Below are 16,843 nucleotides of genomic sequence, written 5' to 3' on the forward strand. Positions count from 1 at the left end.
TAGATTTGGGCAGGGTTTCTGCCCCTTTGACTTCCATCATAAACATGTATGTCTATTTCTTTTGTGTTTGATTGAATACTTTATTAACAGTTTGCAAAAAGTACAGAGGTACAGTTATACAACAACGCTAAAAGGATAACACAAAAAGCCCTGAGGGCTTGTTTCCATTGTGGTCCTGTGTATTCAATTCATCAAGACATATAAAGACAATGCAATACAAGAGTCAAGAGATCATCAATACTAGGAGCACAATACATTTAGCCGATCGGTCCAGCGATTTCCATGACTAGACAGGCACACAAACCGACCTCTTATAGACGGCTAGCCTCCTGCGGAGCCATGTGTACAGCAGCAGATATTAGAGTACATTTGTCGTTCAACACAAAGTCAAAACAGTAGCACTATCTACTGTAGTATCTATAGCTCCTAGTATGAGCATTTGTTTAACATTGAGGACACGTCATGAAGACTATTGATGATGACTTGTTATTCTCGTTTTCACATTGCATCTTTAGCTTTCTCTCTCTCTGTGTCTATCTCTCCTCTACAACAGTTGTACATTTCATCTGTACTCCTGGATCCTGTGTTAGTGTGTGTGTGTGCGTGCGTGCGTGCGTGCGTGCGTGCGTGCGTGCGTGCGTGTGCGCGCATGCACATGTGCGTGTGCATGTGCATGCACAACTGTGCCTTCATGTGTGTAACCAGAGATTTGTTGCTGCTGTTTATACCTGTCTATATTCACCTCCGGGTGGAGCTGGGTCAGCCAGGGTGTCTCTACTGTAATGTAGGGGTCAGGGTTCAGAGTGCGAGGCAGGAAGAAGATCACACCCAGAGACCTAACCTGCCTGTCGTTAAAGCCCTATATATACTTAGTTGTTTGACATATAGTCAAGAATGCATGCAGAGAGAATGGAATGCTGCTCATTTTTTATGTTTTTGAAATACGGTTTAAATCAATATAGTTTGTTTGAAAGTTTTCACCTATAATGACACGCCCAAAATAGAGACGCCAGGTTGAAACTTTAAAGTGGTTTATAACTTTAATGATTAATACTTTTATGAATTTATATTTGATATTAGTACTTAATATAGTACATTAATTATATCAATATAAATTGAGAAACTGACAAAATTGTGGCAGACACAATCTGTCAAACATTTTTTCTAAATGCTTGCGTTTTAAGGGATGTTGGTGGAAGTTACCAACCCCGTCTGTTACCCGGGTTACGATATGGTAGTTTACTGGGAACTGGCACTCCAATGTGTGTGTGTTTAAATTTAAAGCCTATCTCATCCACATACACACATGCACTATGGGCCAGGTCCTGTCAGGGCAGACGATGAGAGTAGTGAGCAGCTGCAACTAGTCATGTGGTCAAGGAATGGTAAGTGAGGGAGTGAGTGAGTGTGTGTGTGTGTGTGTGTGTGTGTGTGTGTGTGTGTCTGTGTGTGCGCGCATGTGTGCACGTACAGTGAGCTGTGAACGCCCTTTCCCCCTGTTGAGTTCCCCTTTGCCAGCCTGATGCTTGTCACTGCCTGTGTGTGTCATCATCGCCATTTCAGCTCTGACTCTCAATAAGTCTGTGGATACTACTGTGTGGGAATCCTTAAGACACAATTTTGTCTTCGTAATTTAAACCCAGAGCACCGGTGAGTGTGTGTGTGTGTGTGTGTGTGTGTGTGTGTGTGTGTGTGTGTGTGTGTGTGTGTGTGTGTGTGTGTGTGTGTGTGTGTGTGTGTGTGTGTGTGTGTGTGTGTGTGTGTGTGTGTGTGTGTGGGTGGGTGGTGTAGAAGCCAGTATATGAAGCCTTGTTTGGCCTTAGGTTCAGACTGTAGTAGTGGGGGTGTGTGTGTGTGTGTGTGTGTGTGTGTGTGTGTGTGTGTGTGTGTGTGTGTGTGTGGGTGTGTGTGGGTGTGCGTGTGTGTTCATCGATCAGTGCTTGACTACAGGTGCTGTGTCCTCCTGTAAAAACCTAGTTGATGATGGGAGGTACTGAGTGCGTGTGAGAGACTGAGAGAGTAAATTGCTGTGTGTGTGTGTGTGTGTGTGTGTGTGTGTGTGTGTGTGTGTGTGTGTGTGTGTGTGTGTGTGTGTGTGTGTGTGTGTGTGTGTGTGTGTGTGTGTGTGTGTGTGTGTGTGTGTGTGTGTGTGTGTGTGTGTGTGTGTGTGTGTATGAGAGAGAGAGAGCGAGTACAGTGTGTGTGTTGTGTGTCTATTTAGCCTTACAGGTGCGGCGCCTGCATAAGCATAATGATGATGATGAGTGTGAGAGTGTGTGTGTTTTTTGGGCAGGGACTGGTAATGCCCAGGTGGTCTGTTTGGGTGGTCTGCACTGATGAGAGAAACCCCCCCCCCCCGTGCGTGCGTGCGTGCGTGCGTGTTTGCGTGTGTGCGTGCGTGTGTGCGTGCGTGCGTGCGTGTGTGTGTTTGCGTGTGTGTTTGCGTGTGTGTGCGTGTGTGCGTGCGTGCGCGTGTGTGTGTGTGTGTGTGTGTGTCCTTATTTAACACTAACCACTAACCATATAGACAATGTGCGTAGTCAACCAGTCTTCCTGATCTGTGATAAAAATAGAGCCTGTGATTGACAGCAGGGATACTCACCAGTGTTGCCATGTCTGTGCTTATTATAATCTTTGGGCTTGTTTTTCTGTGAAGTCGCTTGTAAATATTGGTAGTTTGGGTTGCACAGAACCCCAAACAAGATTTGTGTGGATTTGAAAAATATTTCACAATTTTCACTTTTTTTCCCAAGATTTAGTTTTTAAAATAGCAGATCTACAAGCTCACAACGCGTTGCATCACGACACGTTGTGAGCTTGTAGATTGGCTATTTTCAAATAGCCAATACAATAATAATATAGTTCGAGTGCTTATGTGGCCTATAGTTGCATCTTTTGGGCTTGTTTTCATAGACCTGGTTACTTGTTTCTCTTGCAAAACCTGGCAACACTAATACTCTGTTAGCTAAAACCTGGGGGAACCACTTCTGGAAGACTGTAAGAGACCACGAGTTTGATTATGTTGATAAAATAACATTAATTCACACAATCTTCCATTGTTTGTCCAGATAAATATCTGCATACTATCTATTTACACATTGGGCTGCGAGCTTATATATCTGCTATTTTTTGCTGAATATTAGCCTATTATGTCATGCCCAGAATCAGGATGTGAGGGTTCATGTGGTTAAAGAGAGACTGACTTGCCTTGAGTATCTTTCACCCAGTGGCTTTTCATTGTACAAAGCAAGACTAAACATGGTGTCGTAAGTGTGTAAACTGCTACTGTACGCTATTATGAAAGGCATAGCTTACCATGAGTTCAAATCAAATTAAAATGTGACAGCTTTGCACCTGCTATTAGCTGTTTGAAAGGGATGACTGGGAGTATGCTTTTTAATTGTTACATCTTATACACAAGTACACAATAGCAAAAGTCTTTGGTTTTAATTCCTCAACATTGTAGCAGTAACAACAAAGAAAGTCTTTAGAATAACAGCAATAGTAAGTAGAATAAAAGAGAAATGGCAAAGTATGTACATTAATAGTATTTTTGAGATGCTTGAAGGTGCTGTGCATGGGTCCTACTTATAAATATTAATCATATGTGTGTGAAAGTATCTATTTAGCATTTACATGTATGTATACGTGTAAGCACATTTATCTGTGCAACTGTGCATATGTCTGTGTGTGCAGTCTTATTATGTAAAGTCTTAATATGTAGTGTCAATCGTTCATAACCTGATTGCCTGTTACGGAGCTTACTCCTCTTGGTCCTGGTCTTGTCATTCAAAAACCTGAACCCCTTTGGGGAAGTAGCTGCAATGTAGCCTACTGCCCTTGGCCATGTGGATGTGGAACCACTTGCCATACAGCAGTGGTTCTCAAACTTTTTCATGTCAAGGACCCCCAAATTGACACTTATTAGCCCGCGGACCCCCATTTGAAAAGATAAGCCAGGGACCCCCATAGAGAAGATTTTTTATTTCAAGGACCCCTGCAGTTTGACATGCATTAGGGCTACGGACCCCTATTTAATGGCATTTCTATCCCTGGGACCCCAATTTATATTGTAAAATCAATGTTAATTTAACTCTGAGAGTATACAAATGGAACCAAATGGACCCGTTAGGGTCCATTTGGTTCCATTTGTACACTCTCAGAGTTACAGACCCATAAGGGTCCATTTAGTTCCTATCCATCATTTAGCTGGGGACCCCCTGGAACCCCCTCAGGTACCCCTGGGGGTCCCCGGACCCCACTTTGAGAAACAATGCCATACAGTATGCTAGTATCTGAAACAGTCTGTGGATGTGGAGGCTAGGAGCTTTGATGATTTGACTGTTTTTTGCCGGCACAACATTTGTCATACATGTCCTGGCAGGAGGCTGGAGGGAAACTCACATCCACTGCTGGGTTTCACGCATAACCCTCTGCTGTGCTTTTCGGATGAGGGCAGTGCACTTACCCATACCAGGCAATGATGCAACCTGGTCAGGATGCTCTCCGTGGTGCCCTGTAGAAGGCCTGTTTGACTTTGGGCTCCATTCCAAACTTCTTAATCTTCAGTTGCCTGAGGTGAAAGAGGCTTTGCTGTGTCTTCTTCACCAAGTGGCCAGTGTGCTTGTCCCAGGGGAGTTCCTCTGTGATGTGTACAGTACCGTAAGCAGAGGAACTTGAAGTTGCTGACCCTCTCCACTGATAGTGCCCATGGCTCTATCCTTGGCCAACTCTTTTTTTCCCTCTACACCACATCTCTGTGCCAAAAATAGCAGATCTACAAGCTCACATGGCTATTTGCACAGAATGTTCGCCTATTATGACATGCCTAGAATAGGTACACTTAAGGTTCCAATGGTCAATTAATATTCACCTCATTAGACTAGCAGGCCATGTAATCACTGGGCAACTCCCATCTTGGCATATCTTTGTACTGTACATAGACTGAATAGTCAACTTTTTATATACTAGATTCAGTGATTTATTTAACTTAATATGTATCTATTTTCCCACACTCTAACTCTACATCTAGTTGTAATGCTTTGTCTGGTTTGATTTGTCAATGACATCAGGGCCAGGGAACGTTTGAGAGGGTGAAGTGATCACAGCCACCTGTCAGCTGCAGGCTGGATGAGGCCTGTGGGACAGCTTTGGTGGGATGTCACTCCTATTATACAGAATCTATATTAATAATAATAACTTTGAAAATGTGTCCTTCACTCACTGACAGTAAAACAATCAGTCCAAAATATCCCAACCAAGTAACAGCTAATTATGGTGTTAAAGGACATCTTCACCCATTTTCAACCTATCTTCATATAATAGGTCCTCACTAATGCTTATGATAAAATGGTACCATTTTTTCCTACTCAATCTGTGTCTCAGAGGATGGCTGTGGACAGTTCAGAAACCCGTCTACCAGTGACATCATCGATGGGGAATCCAAGCTAATAGAAACTGCAGGCTTTGTATTCCTGGAAAGTTGCAATGCAATAATAGAAGCCATTGTTCCCGCGTTAAAATCTAAATCTATAAAAATCTAAATAAAAAAACTGAAATCTTTTTAGGAAAAAAAATCCTGCCTAACGATGATGTCACTGGTAGACAGGTTTCTGGACTGTCCACAGTCCTCCTATGAGACACAGACCGAGTAGAAAAAAATGGTACCATTTTATCATGAGCATCAGTGAGGACCAATTATATGAAGATAGGTTGAAAATGGGTGAAGTCGTCCTTTAAGTATGGTGTTCTTTAGTGTATAAGGAATGTACCCACAACACTACAAAACTATTCATGCTTTCAGCAGGACACAAGAACAAAACACATGGAAACAGAACTCACAGAAAATACAAGAATTTAAAAGAATAAAAGACATTTCTCAAAGAAAGAAACTATGGATAACGAATAACATAATGTATGTTTTCATACCTGCTACTGCTTGCACATCTCTGCCATGTTATGGTCTAGCTGATTATGGACCTGTAAGGTCCATTTGGTTCTGTTTGTGCACTCTTAGGAGTTAATTTAACACTAAGGATTTTACTGTGTATATTAACCACATGAACCGTAGTGTGCCTATTCTCTGCATGTCATAATTGGCGAACATCTTACAAAAATAGGTGAACATTCAGCGAAAATAGCCAATCTACAAGCTCACAACACATCACAGATCAGCTATTTTTTGCCAAAGAGATTTTCTGTCGAGTGAAAGAATAAGGGGACCATAGTACAGACCCCCTGGGGGACCCCAGTCAACTGAAGAATATACAGTAGGGTTTAACGCTTTAAAACCGGGAAAGCATCTGTGTCATTTTAGATTTTAGCGTTGGCTGTAAAAACAATTGCAGATATACAAGCTCATAGCGCGTCACTGTGAGTTTGTAAATCTTGTGTGTGAGAACTACTGATTTAGAAGACATTTGTAGACTTGGCTTACTGGGTTAAGTGGTCAAGGAAGCAGTGGATCCCACTGGCCCTGTTGCCTGGGTTACCTGCATGGTAACTGGCTAGCAGCACTGACTCTTGTTACACCTGTTGGTGCTACAAAGCTATCGGTTCTGTTAGCTGTGGAGGGAGACACATTCATTCACTCCAGGACGACAGCAGGACATCACACCAGCAAGAGTAGATGGATAAATTTGCTTCACTCACTGACAATCTAAAAGTATGTGGTCTTGATGGAGATCTGTGAACCTCTCATGAGTTTTTTTGAGTGTCATATTTGACAAATCTTTTGCAGAGTACAGACATGTAAGCAACACAAAGGCTGTGGTGTGGTGTCACTCAACAGGGCAGGGCTTGTAAATAGCTTTATTGATTTATTGTCTGTCATTTTAATTGTATGATGGGATTGTTTATGCATTATGAATCGTGATACACAATTGTGTTGTATAAATTACATTTTCAGTGCAGTACTTACTAAGTCAGAATTCGAATTGAAAATGCAAGTTGAAATGACAAGTACTAGTTAGACACTTCCATGCATGTTATCATGCAATCCAATGTGAAAAAGTAAACAATTGGACAAAATGTCGATTAATCAATAGTAATAAGTAATCAATCAAAAACAATAGTAAAGTAATAGTTGCAAGTAACCTTGTGTGGTATCATGGGGTCTTGGTGGGATCTTTGGATAGGCTCCTCTGTCCCTCAAAGAGCCTCTGACATGTTTTTGTCCATAGAGTGAAAAGACTTATTCAAATGGTCCTTCTTTCTCCCTCTCTCTTTTCTCTCCTCTAGACGTCCTTTTCTGTGAACCCTCTGTCCTGTGTGACCCCCTAACACAGAGAGGTGAGACCCCACACACACGCACACACACGCACACACACGCACGCACGCACCACCACGCACACACAAAGATTGTCCTTTGTGAGGATCCACATCTTAGACTGGCCACATGAACAGTGCATTTCCATTCAAAATGCATTATACTAAACTCTTTAATTAGCCCAGAACAGAAGATCTGCTCTTTGTTCCCTTCATTTGGAGTGTGTGTGTGTAGTTTGTTTGGGTATTTGTTTCCATATAGCTCAGCAAATGGCAGCCATAATAAAACACCATGGTGCTACCAGATGACTACACTACACACAGCCTGTTGCTGACTGCCACATATATATATTCTCTCTCTCTCTCTCTCTCTCTCTCTCTCTCAGTCTCAATCTCTGTTATCCAGCCGTCCAGTTTCTGTCACCCAGCTTCTCTTCCTCTTTCTATCTCTAACACCACTCTCCCTCTCCTTTTCTCTCTGCCACCCCCACCTCCCCTCTATTTCTGGTCTTTCTATAGCAGGGCTGGCTGTAAGGGAAGACTGTATAACATGTCAGACAGACAGACAGACAGTCTCCTCGCCCTGTGCTGTTCCCACATAACCCATATTACGAAAATAGAGTTTCACACTAAAACCCTATACCAATACACACATCATTTTTTTTATTAATACGTCACTACCATTTGTTAAAGTTGAGTATTGCCACTTAAGCGATAAGCTGTTGTCCGTTTTTCTTAAATCCAACCAACTCTTAATTTCCTGTGTTCTCAGAATGGATTTTGTAGTCTCTTGTTCAAGCTACATGACATACAGTGTATCCTGTTCCTAAGCCACCGCCCTATAAATTCATTATGCTATTTTGTATTTTATTAGGCCTGTGTCCAATACTACAGCGACATGGGAACATCTTGCCGCTTCAGATACTATACCAATATTCCCACAATGATTTGTGACTCATCTTTGTGTGCCCTGACCCATTGGTTGTGAACGCAACCAATCAGATGGTGCCATAACCTAGCCCTAGCTAACCCTAACATGGCTGGGGTAATTGCAGGAAGGGTAATTATATCTGAGGGTTCTAAATATTCAGGGTTAAAATAGGAAGCCAAGACTCACACCAAATGTTCCTCCATGTCAGCTATACAGAGACACAGACAGACAGACAGACAGTGTTGTAAGCAGCAAGGTCGGGCTAGAAATAACTCATTACACAATGACTCTTAAGTAGGTGGTTAGCTAATGAGATATTTTGATGATATTTTGGGCTAAATGCAATTAAAACAATTTACACTTGACAATAGTATTAAAAAGGTTCTTATCCAAGGCCAGTTTATTGATGATCAAGCCCGATTCATAGCTGACCTACAACACAATGTTGTAGACCTACTCACAATGCAACGTGTTGCATTGTGCTGCTATTTCCGGAGCACGACAGAGACATAAATTAGGTTTCAGTGTAGGCTGACCTGACAATTCCCACTGTCAGACAATCATTTTCAATTTTCATATAGGTGCATCTTTACTTTGTCCCCCCAAAAAACCTTCTCATTAAAGGGGTTTCTGTTTAATATGCACATATGTCATGGGTGCGTGTTTCAAAACAAAATTGTAAAATAAATCTGAGCATTGTAATGGAAACAAAATGTTTGATATTTACTGCGTTACTAAATAAAAATGTACTATTATGTTCTTTTGAATGTTTATTCACTCACTACTACTAGTACTCTTCAATAATATAATTGATGTAAGGAGAAAAGCATGGTTAATGGTCACTGGTCACAGTGCTATTCTAAACTAACTGCATTACAAGTGCATTTCTTCACATTCATGTTATGGGAAACCAGTTTTTTACATGACCTCTGTGTATCTGATGTAGTGCTAATGTGCGACTTACAGCCATAAAGCAGTTGTCTGTGTCTCTGAAATGCCACCCGAAATTGAGCTTATAATGTTTATCCCAGTCATGTCACTGGAGTGCAGTCCATGCATGTAAAAACTTCAAACTTTGTAACATAAACGGGAATATCCTCTGTCAATGTGGGTTGCATCTAGGGGTGCAACACTTAATCGAACTAATCGATTAATGTAATACTTTGTCACACAATAAATAGTGAAAAGCAATTTTGAAAAAACAAGACTGGGTCCAATAACGGCGTGGATCTGGGAGGTCATGTGCCAGTCTATGATGCCAGTCGTCTATGAATTATCTATGACACATGACTCCTTATTTGGGAAAGGTATCTACTAGCTCACATCGCGACACGTTGTGAGCTTGTAGATCTGCTATTTTCTGTGTCTGGTGTGCAACTAAGTATAAATCAGGGTTTAGCTGTGAAAGAGTCTAGCCAATGACGTAACTTACCCCCCCCCCCCCCCCACCAAAAAAAGAAAAAGTAAAATATTTCAAAAGGTACAGTTAATCGGTCCAGCAGTTTGAGAGATTAGCCCTGGACAGACACGATAGACTCACAGACCCTCTCATAGCCGACTACTTCTTTCAGAGCCGCGCCGTAAAAATTCAATGTTCGCCTTAATGACATGCCCAAAATAGGAACAGCGGGTTGAAAGTGATTAAGCACACTTGAACCTAGACTCATGCCCCCGGCAGGCTTCTACTGCCGGCGCCAGGCAGAGGTGTTGGAGTGTGTTGGTCAAAGGCACATAAACATGTAATGGCCATCCAACGTGGTTACACCTGCACTTGACTGACTGGCACCAACAGTAAGAGGGGGGGGGGTAGATAGATAGAGCTTTGTAACATGACTGTCCTCGAAGGGAATGTGAGTGTGTGACGAGAGACAGAGAGAGAGAGAGACAGAGAGAGAGAGAGAGAGACAGAGAGAGAGAGAGAGAGAGAGAGAGAGAGATTGTCAGTGAAAGGAGGGATCCTCTATCCTTCGTCCAGGCGTCTTTTGTCTCGGTGGAGCACAAAGTCTCCTGGGAGGCTCTCAAATCCCCTCTGGAATGTGTGTGTGTGTGTGTGTGTGTGTGTGTGTGTGTGTGTGTGTGTGTGTGTGTGTGTGTGTGTGTGTGTGTGTGTGTGTGTGTGTGTGTGTGTGTGTGTGTGTGTGAGAGAGTGTGCATGCGCGTGCATGTGTGTGTGTCCACTGCTTTGCTGGAGCACCCTACCTATGTCTTGCAAAGAGTGTGTTGGGGGGGGTTGTCGTTTCTCTGTATTCACGCAAGGAATGCAAATATTTGCAGGGGGTGGAAAGGGCGAGTATTGTATGACCGTTACCATGGCAACTGATCAAATCTTTTTTTTCTTCTGACAGCGGCATTTGACAGGCACTACATCTCTCTCTCTCTCTCTCTCTCTCTCTCTCTCTCTCTCTCTCTCTCTCTCTCTCTCTCTCTCTCTCTCTCTCGCTCAAAGCATCTGCCTTTAACTCCACCATGGTGCACTTGTTAATTTCTCCCCAAACAACAAACATACGATCAGATTTCAGCGGCCGCTCAGCTGCTCCTATGATTGTATTTTTTATTTACCAAACACGCAGCTGATCTCCTAGTGACCCCCAAATTAGACTTGAGCTGGGTCCTTCCTGCGCATGGATGGGTCTGTGCAGTGTGCATGTGGTTGGAATTGGTTGAATGGATGAAACATTTACATGAAAACAAGAAGAAAACACATTCCGGAAATCATAATTGGAGCGATACTCATCTTTTTCAAGTTTAGGCGAGAAAAGAGAGAGACAGAGAAGGTTTGTGCAGTACATGCATACACATGTCTGTCTATGCCGCTGTGTGTTTTTTAATGAGTATGTTTGTGGTTAGTGTTCATAAAGCAGTGGTTCTCAATGTGGGGTCCGGGTAGCCCCTTGTAAATAACTGATAGTTATGAACCAAAGGGACCCCTACAGGTCTGTAACTCCTATATAGAGTACAAAGGGAACCATTGTACATTTAATTAATGGATGATCGGTGGTTTTATTTCACAACTCTGATGAGTTGTGAAATAAAACCACCGATCATCCGTTAATTAAAGACTAAGATGAGGTGCTGGAGCTGAATAAAAACAGTATGAAACAGAACAAACATGCCTGATGAAGGTTCACACGGCCGAAAGCTTGCATTAACATCTTTATATATCTGTACAATGTTTTGAGTGCGCAGCTGCTGTTTGTTCTGTTTCATACACTATTAGAGTTGAAATAACTTTAATGAGGGTCCGTGGCCTAATGCATATCAAACTGGGGGTCCTTTGATTGAGTTTGAAAACCACTGCTGTAAGTAATGTGTTGCTCCCTCCCCTGCAGGATGGTGATGGAGGAGAGGGGGGAGAGAGGAGACAGAGGGACCCCAGCGGCAGAGAGGAGGCAGATCTTTGCTGAGCTGGGTGAGTGACCTACTGTATGTGCCCCTGTTTTGGTTTGGTTTGAATTAGACCATGTTTCCTAACGTCAAAGAGTCACAGACACTGCATGGATGCCTTTTTTATGTCTATGCATGCAGTCGGAAGTTGAAGTGTTGAAGTCCTCCTGGATGTCTATGGTATGAAGTAGCTACTCCTTTGAAAAGGCGGGAGATACACCTATACTTAGTTGACCGGGGTCCCCCAGGGCTCTATACAGTCCGCTCCCCTTTTCTCTCAACACCAAATATCTGTGCCCGAAAATAGCCAATATACAAGCTCACAACGTGTCGTAGCTTGGCGACTCGTTATCAGCTTGGAGGCTGTCTATATTCACCAACTGTTTGCCCCAGAATATGGATGCAAGGGTTCATGTGGTTAAACTTCTCCAAAGATGGATGACTGGTCTCGCAATTTAACTACACATTGCAATTTACATATTTATAACGTCGCTAATTTCAGTATTAGCAAAGAAATTAGATTATAAAAACAGCCATGGCGGATGAATACAAATATGCATATTTTGGAAGAAGTATGATGTACTCGTTAGGATTCCTTGGGTGCACTTCAGAACTAGAATCAGAATCAACTTTATTATCACATCACACAATACCAGGTGTAAAAGAGTCGGTGAAATTATTTTTTGTAGGTAAGAGAGAATAGAGAAGAAAAGAACAGAACACATACACACAACATAGAACAAGTCAAATAACAGGAAGGCACAGTCAAATCAAGTCCAGTATACATAAGGTGCATGATGGTACATATCTGTTCATCTACTTACTAACTTATTTATTATTCACAGCGGAGCAGAACTATGACGAGATACGTATGTCCTCGTATCGAACGGCCTGCAAACTAAGATTTGTACAGAAGAGATGCAACCGTGAGTCTACTCCTTCTGCTACCTCTGTCTTACACTGTAGCTTAGTGGCTTTCTGCTCTACAGATGTCAAAGGGACTCGCTGACTTTTAGTTTGTTTGTCACATTACATGCAGAGAGCACTTCAGTTCAGCTGAGCAAGCAACAAGCGAGCAGCGTTGTTGGTATTCTTTATTGCGGTCCCGAATTGGAATGTTAAAAATGGCAATAACATGTTTGTGGTTAACTGAACTTCCAAAAGAGGATTTCTGTTCTCCCCACATTGTGAGGGAGGAAAGATACGTGACAATTGACAAAACATGTGACAAATGTCTTGTGAGGATGAAAAAAATATATGGTTCAAAGATTCTGAAGTGTTAGTTGCTGTTACGTGGCCACCCTGCCTTTCTTCCCCAATCTTTGTAACCCCCCTCATCTTATTTATTAAATTATTAATGTATTCATCCATCCATCCCTCCCTCCCTCCTTCTCTCTGTCCCTCTCTCTCTACCATGTCTCTCTCTCCTCCCAGTGCACCTGATCGACGTGTACAACGTCATCGAAGCGGTGAGAGACGCGGGACTGAACGCCGTGGAGCTGAACGCCGGCATTTCGGTGACGCGGCTGGAGAACCTGGTGGCCTCCCTGTTCAACCAGCTCGGCAAACGCATGCCTACCACACACACCATCAACCCCAGAGAGAGCGCCGCTCTGCTGGTCGACTTCATACTGGCCGCAATCGACAGGTAGTCGATAAACTTAGCGGATCAATCACCTTTGTGTCCATCAGTGGAGAGCTTTTATTATAACACAATTCAACACAATAACAATCACATTGTATACATATATACAGTATACTGTAAGGATAAGGATAAGGATAATTCCTTTTAACAGGTCGTTCATGAAAGTCCTTGCGGTCTTGTTTCCAATGAGAACCTGTGAGCAATTAGGGGTTAAGAGTCTTGCTCAGGGACAAATTTCATTTCATCGACACATATGCTGACCTGGCCTGGAATCGAACCTGGGGCAACCAGGGTCTCTGGCTCCCTAGGCGGGCTCACTAACCATTCAGCTATGGCAGCCCCTGTATATTTATGTGTCCAACTGTCAATGGTTCTCAACATTGGGTCCGGGGACCACCAGGGGTCCAAATGGACCCTTACAGGTCTTTAACTCTGTGTACAAATGGAACCAAATGGACCCTTATGGGTGAGCGGTGTCTGTGGCAAGCACACAGATATGCCCATGTATGGATGACTGAACATTTGCGACAAGTTGTCAACTCAATAACCCTGACAACCACGGGCAGGCCATGCTATCAGCCCAAATGTGCAAATGCCCGACATCAGCGCAAATCGTCACGTCACATATTGTCCATATATGGAGATACCCGTGGGTGTGTGTGCCCAGATTGAGGTCAACCAAAGAATTTGTGTACGATTTTCGACCAATGTGTTAGACAGCACTCTCCACCACCATCATCAAACACCAAATGAGGGAATGTTGTTTACGCCAAGAAGAGGCAGTCAGTTTCATTGTAATTCTAATCTGATGTGACTTGTGTTTCAGTGAGGCAGACAGTCGTCTGACGGTGCTGTCAGTCAAGGCTATGCTGTCCACTCTGTGTGGAGGGAAGCTGGTGGACAAGCTACGTTGTGAGTACACTTACATTTTTGACATTTTCACCCTTGTCAGTGTGACTCCCAGAGAGGAGGTAGGTAGTAGACTAGAGATGCGCGGCTGGGCTCTGACATCACCCAAATCAGTGTGCGCAAATAAACCAACCGGTACAGATTTGGCCGTAAATGAATGCTCAGTCATCAGTAGTTATGTTTAATACAGGTTTTGAAAACTGTCAAAGGTCAACTTGTTTGTCAATGTTGGCTTGAACCGCTGAATCACCGTTTTGCAGAATCACTTCCCCTAGGCCCATGCCTGATTAGATGTAATGAGATTTATACATGTAATAGAGGCGCCATCTAGTGGATAACTTGGCTACATGCTTGTGTGTGTGTGTGTGTGTGTGTGTGTGTGTGTGTGTGTGTGTGTGTGTGTGTGTGTGTGTGTGTGTGTGTGTGTGTGTGTGTGCGTGCGTGCGTGCGTGCGTGCGTGCGTGCGTGCGTGCGTGCGTGCGTGCGTGCGTGCGTGCGTGCGTGCGTGCGTGCGTGCGTGCGTGCGTGCGCGCATATAGATGTGTTTTCTCAGGTGTCAGACTCCCATGGGGCGCTGGTCCAGTCCAAGTTTGACCTGTTCCTGAGGGAGGCTCTCAAACTGCCCACTGCCGTCCACGAAGGGCCGTCCTTTGGCTACACGCACTCCTCAGCCCGCTCCTGTTTCCCACAGCAGGTGCACGCTCTCTCTGTCTGTCCTTTTTCAGAAATCACATGTTGGCCATTTTACTGTTACGTCATTCACAGGGATATTGTAAGCAAAATGGCAGTCTTATGAATGTGGTCAATGCATGTAGCGGTTCAGCATCTTGTTTAACCACTTTTAACGTCCCTATTTTGGACATGTGATTAGATTATATAGCAAAAATAGCAAAAATAGCAACAGTAGCAGATGTACAATGTAGATTGGCTTAAAGTTACACAGCCCAGTCACAAGCCCACTAGCTAACCTCAAACCCACCACTGCCCCAAATACTATATATACTAATAGTATAATATAATCGCTAAACGCTTGAATCCTAGCATCCCTATTCTGGGGGAACCTTCGTCAAAAATAGCACATCTACAACCTCACAATGCGACGCAACGGACACATTGTGAGCTTGTAGATCTTTTATTTTCGGCAAAGAGATTTGGTGTAGAGGCAAAAAAAAAAGCGCAGACCAAGTACAGAGCCGACCCGGTCAAGTTTGCCTAGTATTAATGGGTTTAACCCATTAAAATTGGGAAATATCTGTGTCATTTTAGCTATATACGTTTTTCAGAAAACTGTTAGGATTTAGAAGGAATTTGTAGAAAACCTCAGGTCTTAATGGCTCTCAGCTTGAGTGACTTAAAGCATTGGTGTGCCATGGATTGTTGTGGATCACTAAACTATGCCATTCTATAAAATACCAGTAACCACTTAAACCCTGGCCCTATTTACTTAGTTGACCCCCAGGGCTATAGACTTGGTCTGCTCCTTTTTCCATTTACACCAGTTATTCTCAAAGTGGTTAGCAGCGTTCCTTGAGGGGGTTCCAAATGGACCTTTACAGGTCTGTAACTCTGAGAGTTATGGGGGTCCTTGAAATTAAAAAAGTTTGAGAACCACTGCTCTTCATCAAGTTCACAAGCTCAGCTTGTAGATCTGCAAATTTTTCAGAATGTCCGCCCCAGAAACAGGGAGGCTGTGGTTCATGTGGTTAAATCCAACTATTTGTATGTTTTGTTATTGCTGTAGAAGAGGGTCATGTTAAACATGTTCCTGGACATCGTGGCCGACCCGCCCCCTCAGTGTCTGCTCTGGCTTCCCCTGATGCACCGCCTGGCCAACGTAGAGCATGGTGAGACTGACACGCACGCACACACACACACACACACACACACACACACACACACACACACACACACACACACACACACACACACACACACACACACACAAGGGCTGGACAATATATCAACATTATATTGATATCTTTATATGAGACTAGATTTTGTCTTATTTTATACTTCAAAACAATCAAAAACTTGGTTACCATGCCCTCTTGTGGCCATTCTGTGGCATTCCAGATGCTGCTTTAAAAAGAAAATTGAGAATTGATAAAATTGAGATCATTGTCACTAGGGATGGGAAGATATACATTTTCATGTCACGATTATTGTGACCAAAATAATTGCGATTTACGATATTATCACGAAAATGGCACTTTTGTTAACCACTTCAACCCCAGCATCCATAGTCTGGGGTGGAACATTTGGCAAAAATAGCAGATCTACAAGCTCGCAACGCGTTGCGTTGCGAGCTTGTAGATCGGCTATTTAGAGGGTGAAAAGACATTTAGAGAGTGAAAAGTTGGTCTAGCATCCTATAGTTTGTATAGTTTCAATGTACAGATTATAATTGTTTTGATATTATACTGTTTAGACTGATGATAGGTACATGGTTTACCTGTTATCCTAGATTACTGTCTCTAATATGCATTTGATGTATTACTTTGTGTTTAGCTTGCTTACCTTAAGTCGCAATAGATTATTAATGCCTGAATTGTAAATTATAAATTGTAGGTCACAGCAGAGTATTGGACTCGAGTCATAGTGACTCGACTCGAGTCTGACTCGAGTCGCATATTTGACGACTTGCGACTCGACTCGGACTTTGTATGTAAAACTTGCCACTCGACTCGGACTTTGAATGTAAAACTTGT

At 43.0% G+C, this 16,843-nt stretch overlaps 1 protein-coding gene across 10 annotated transcripts in view; it reads left to right on the top strand.

The window, feature by feature from the left end:
• Window positions 1–16,843, top strand: part of LOC311062629 (dystrobrevin beta-like) — a 39,937-nt gene that overhangs the window by 2,108 nt on the left and 20,986 nt on the right. For 8 of the 10 annotated variants that reach the window (XM_084081811.1, XM_084081816.1, XM_084081818.1 and 5 more), the window contains exons 2-8: window positions 7,240–7,290; window positions 11,527–11,606; window positions 12,427–12,507; window positions 13,016–13,229; window positions 14,053–14,138; window positions 14,675–14,829; window positions 15,877–15,979. In XM_084081811.1, the coding sequence (XP_083937937.1) occupies window positions 11,528–11,606; window positions 12,427–12,507; window positions 13,016–13,229; window positions 14,053–14,138; window positions 14,675–14,829; window positions 15,877–15,979 (718 nt within the window). In that variant the 5' untranslated portion in view covers window positions 7,240–7,290; window position 11,527. Of the gene's footprint in view, window positions 1–1,517; window positions 1,651–7,239; window positions 7,291–11,526; window positions 11,607–12,426; window positions 12,508–13,015; window positions 13,230–14,052; window positions 14,139–14,674; window positions 14,830–15,876; window positions 15,980–16,843 lie in introns of those variants that run through there. The other 2 variants (XM_084081813.1, XM_084081815.1) reach the window with 2 other exon arrangements.

Source organism: Gymnoscopelus microlampas (genome assembly GCF_963454915.1).
Source record: "Gymnoscopelus microlampas genome assembly, chromosome: 16".
Lineage (NCBI taxonomy): Eukaryota > Metazoa > Chordata > Actinopteri > Myctophiformes > Myctophidae > Gymnoscopelus > Gymnoscopelus microlampas.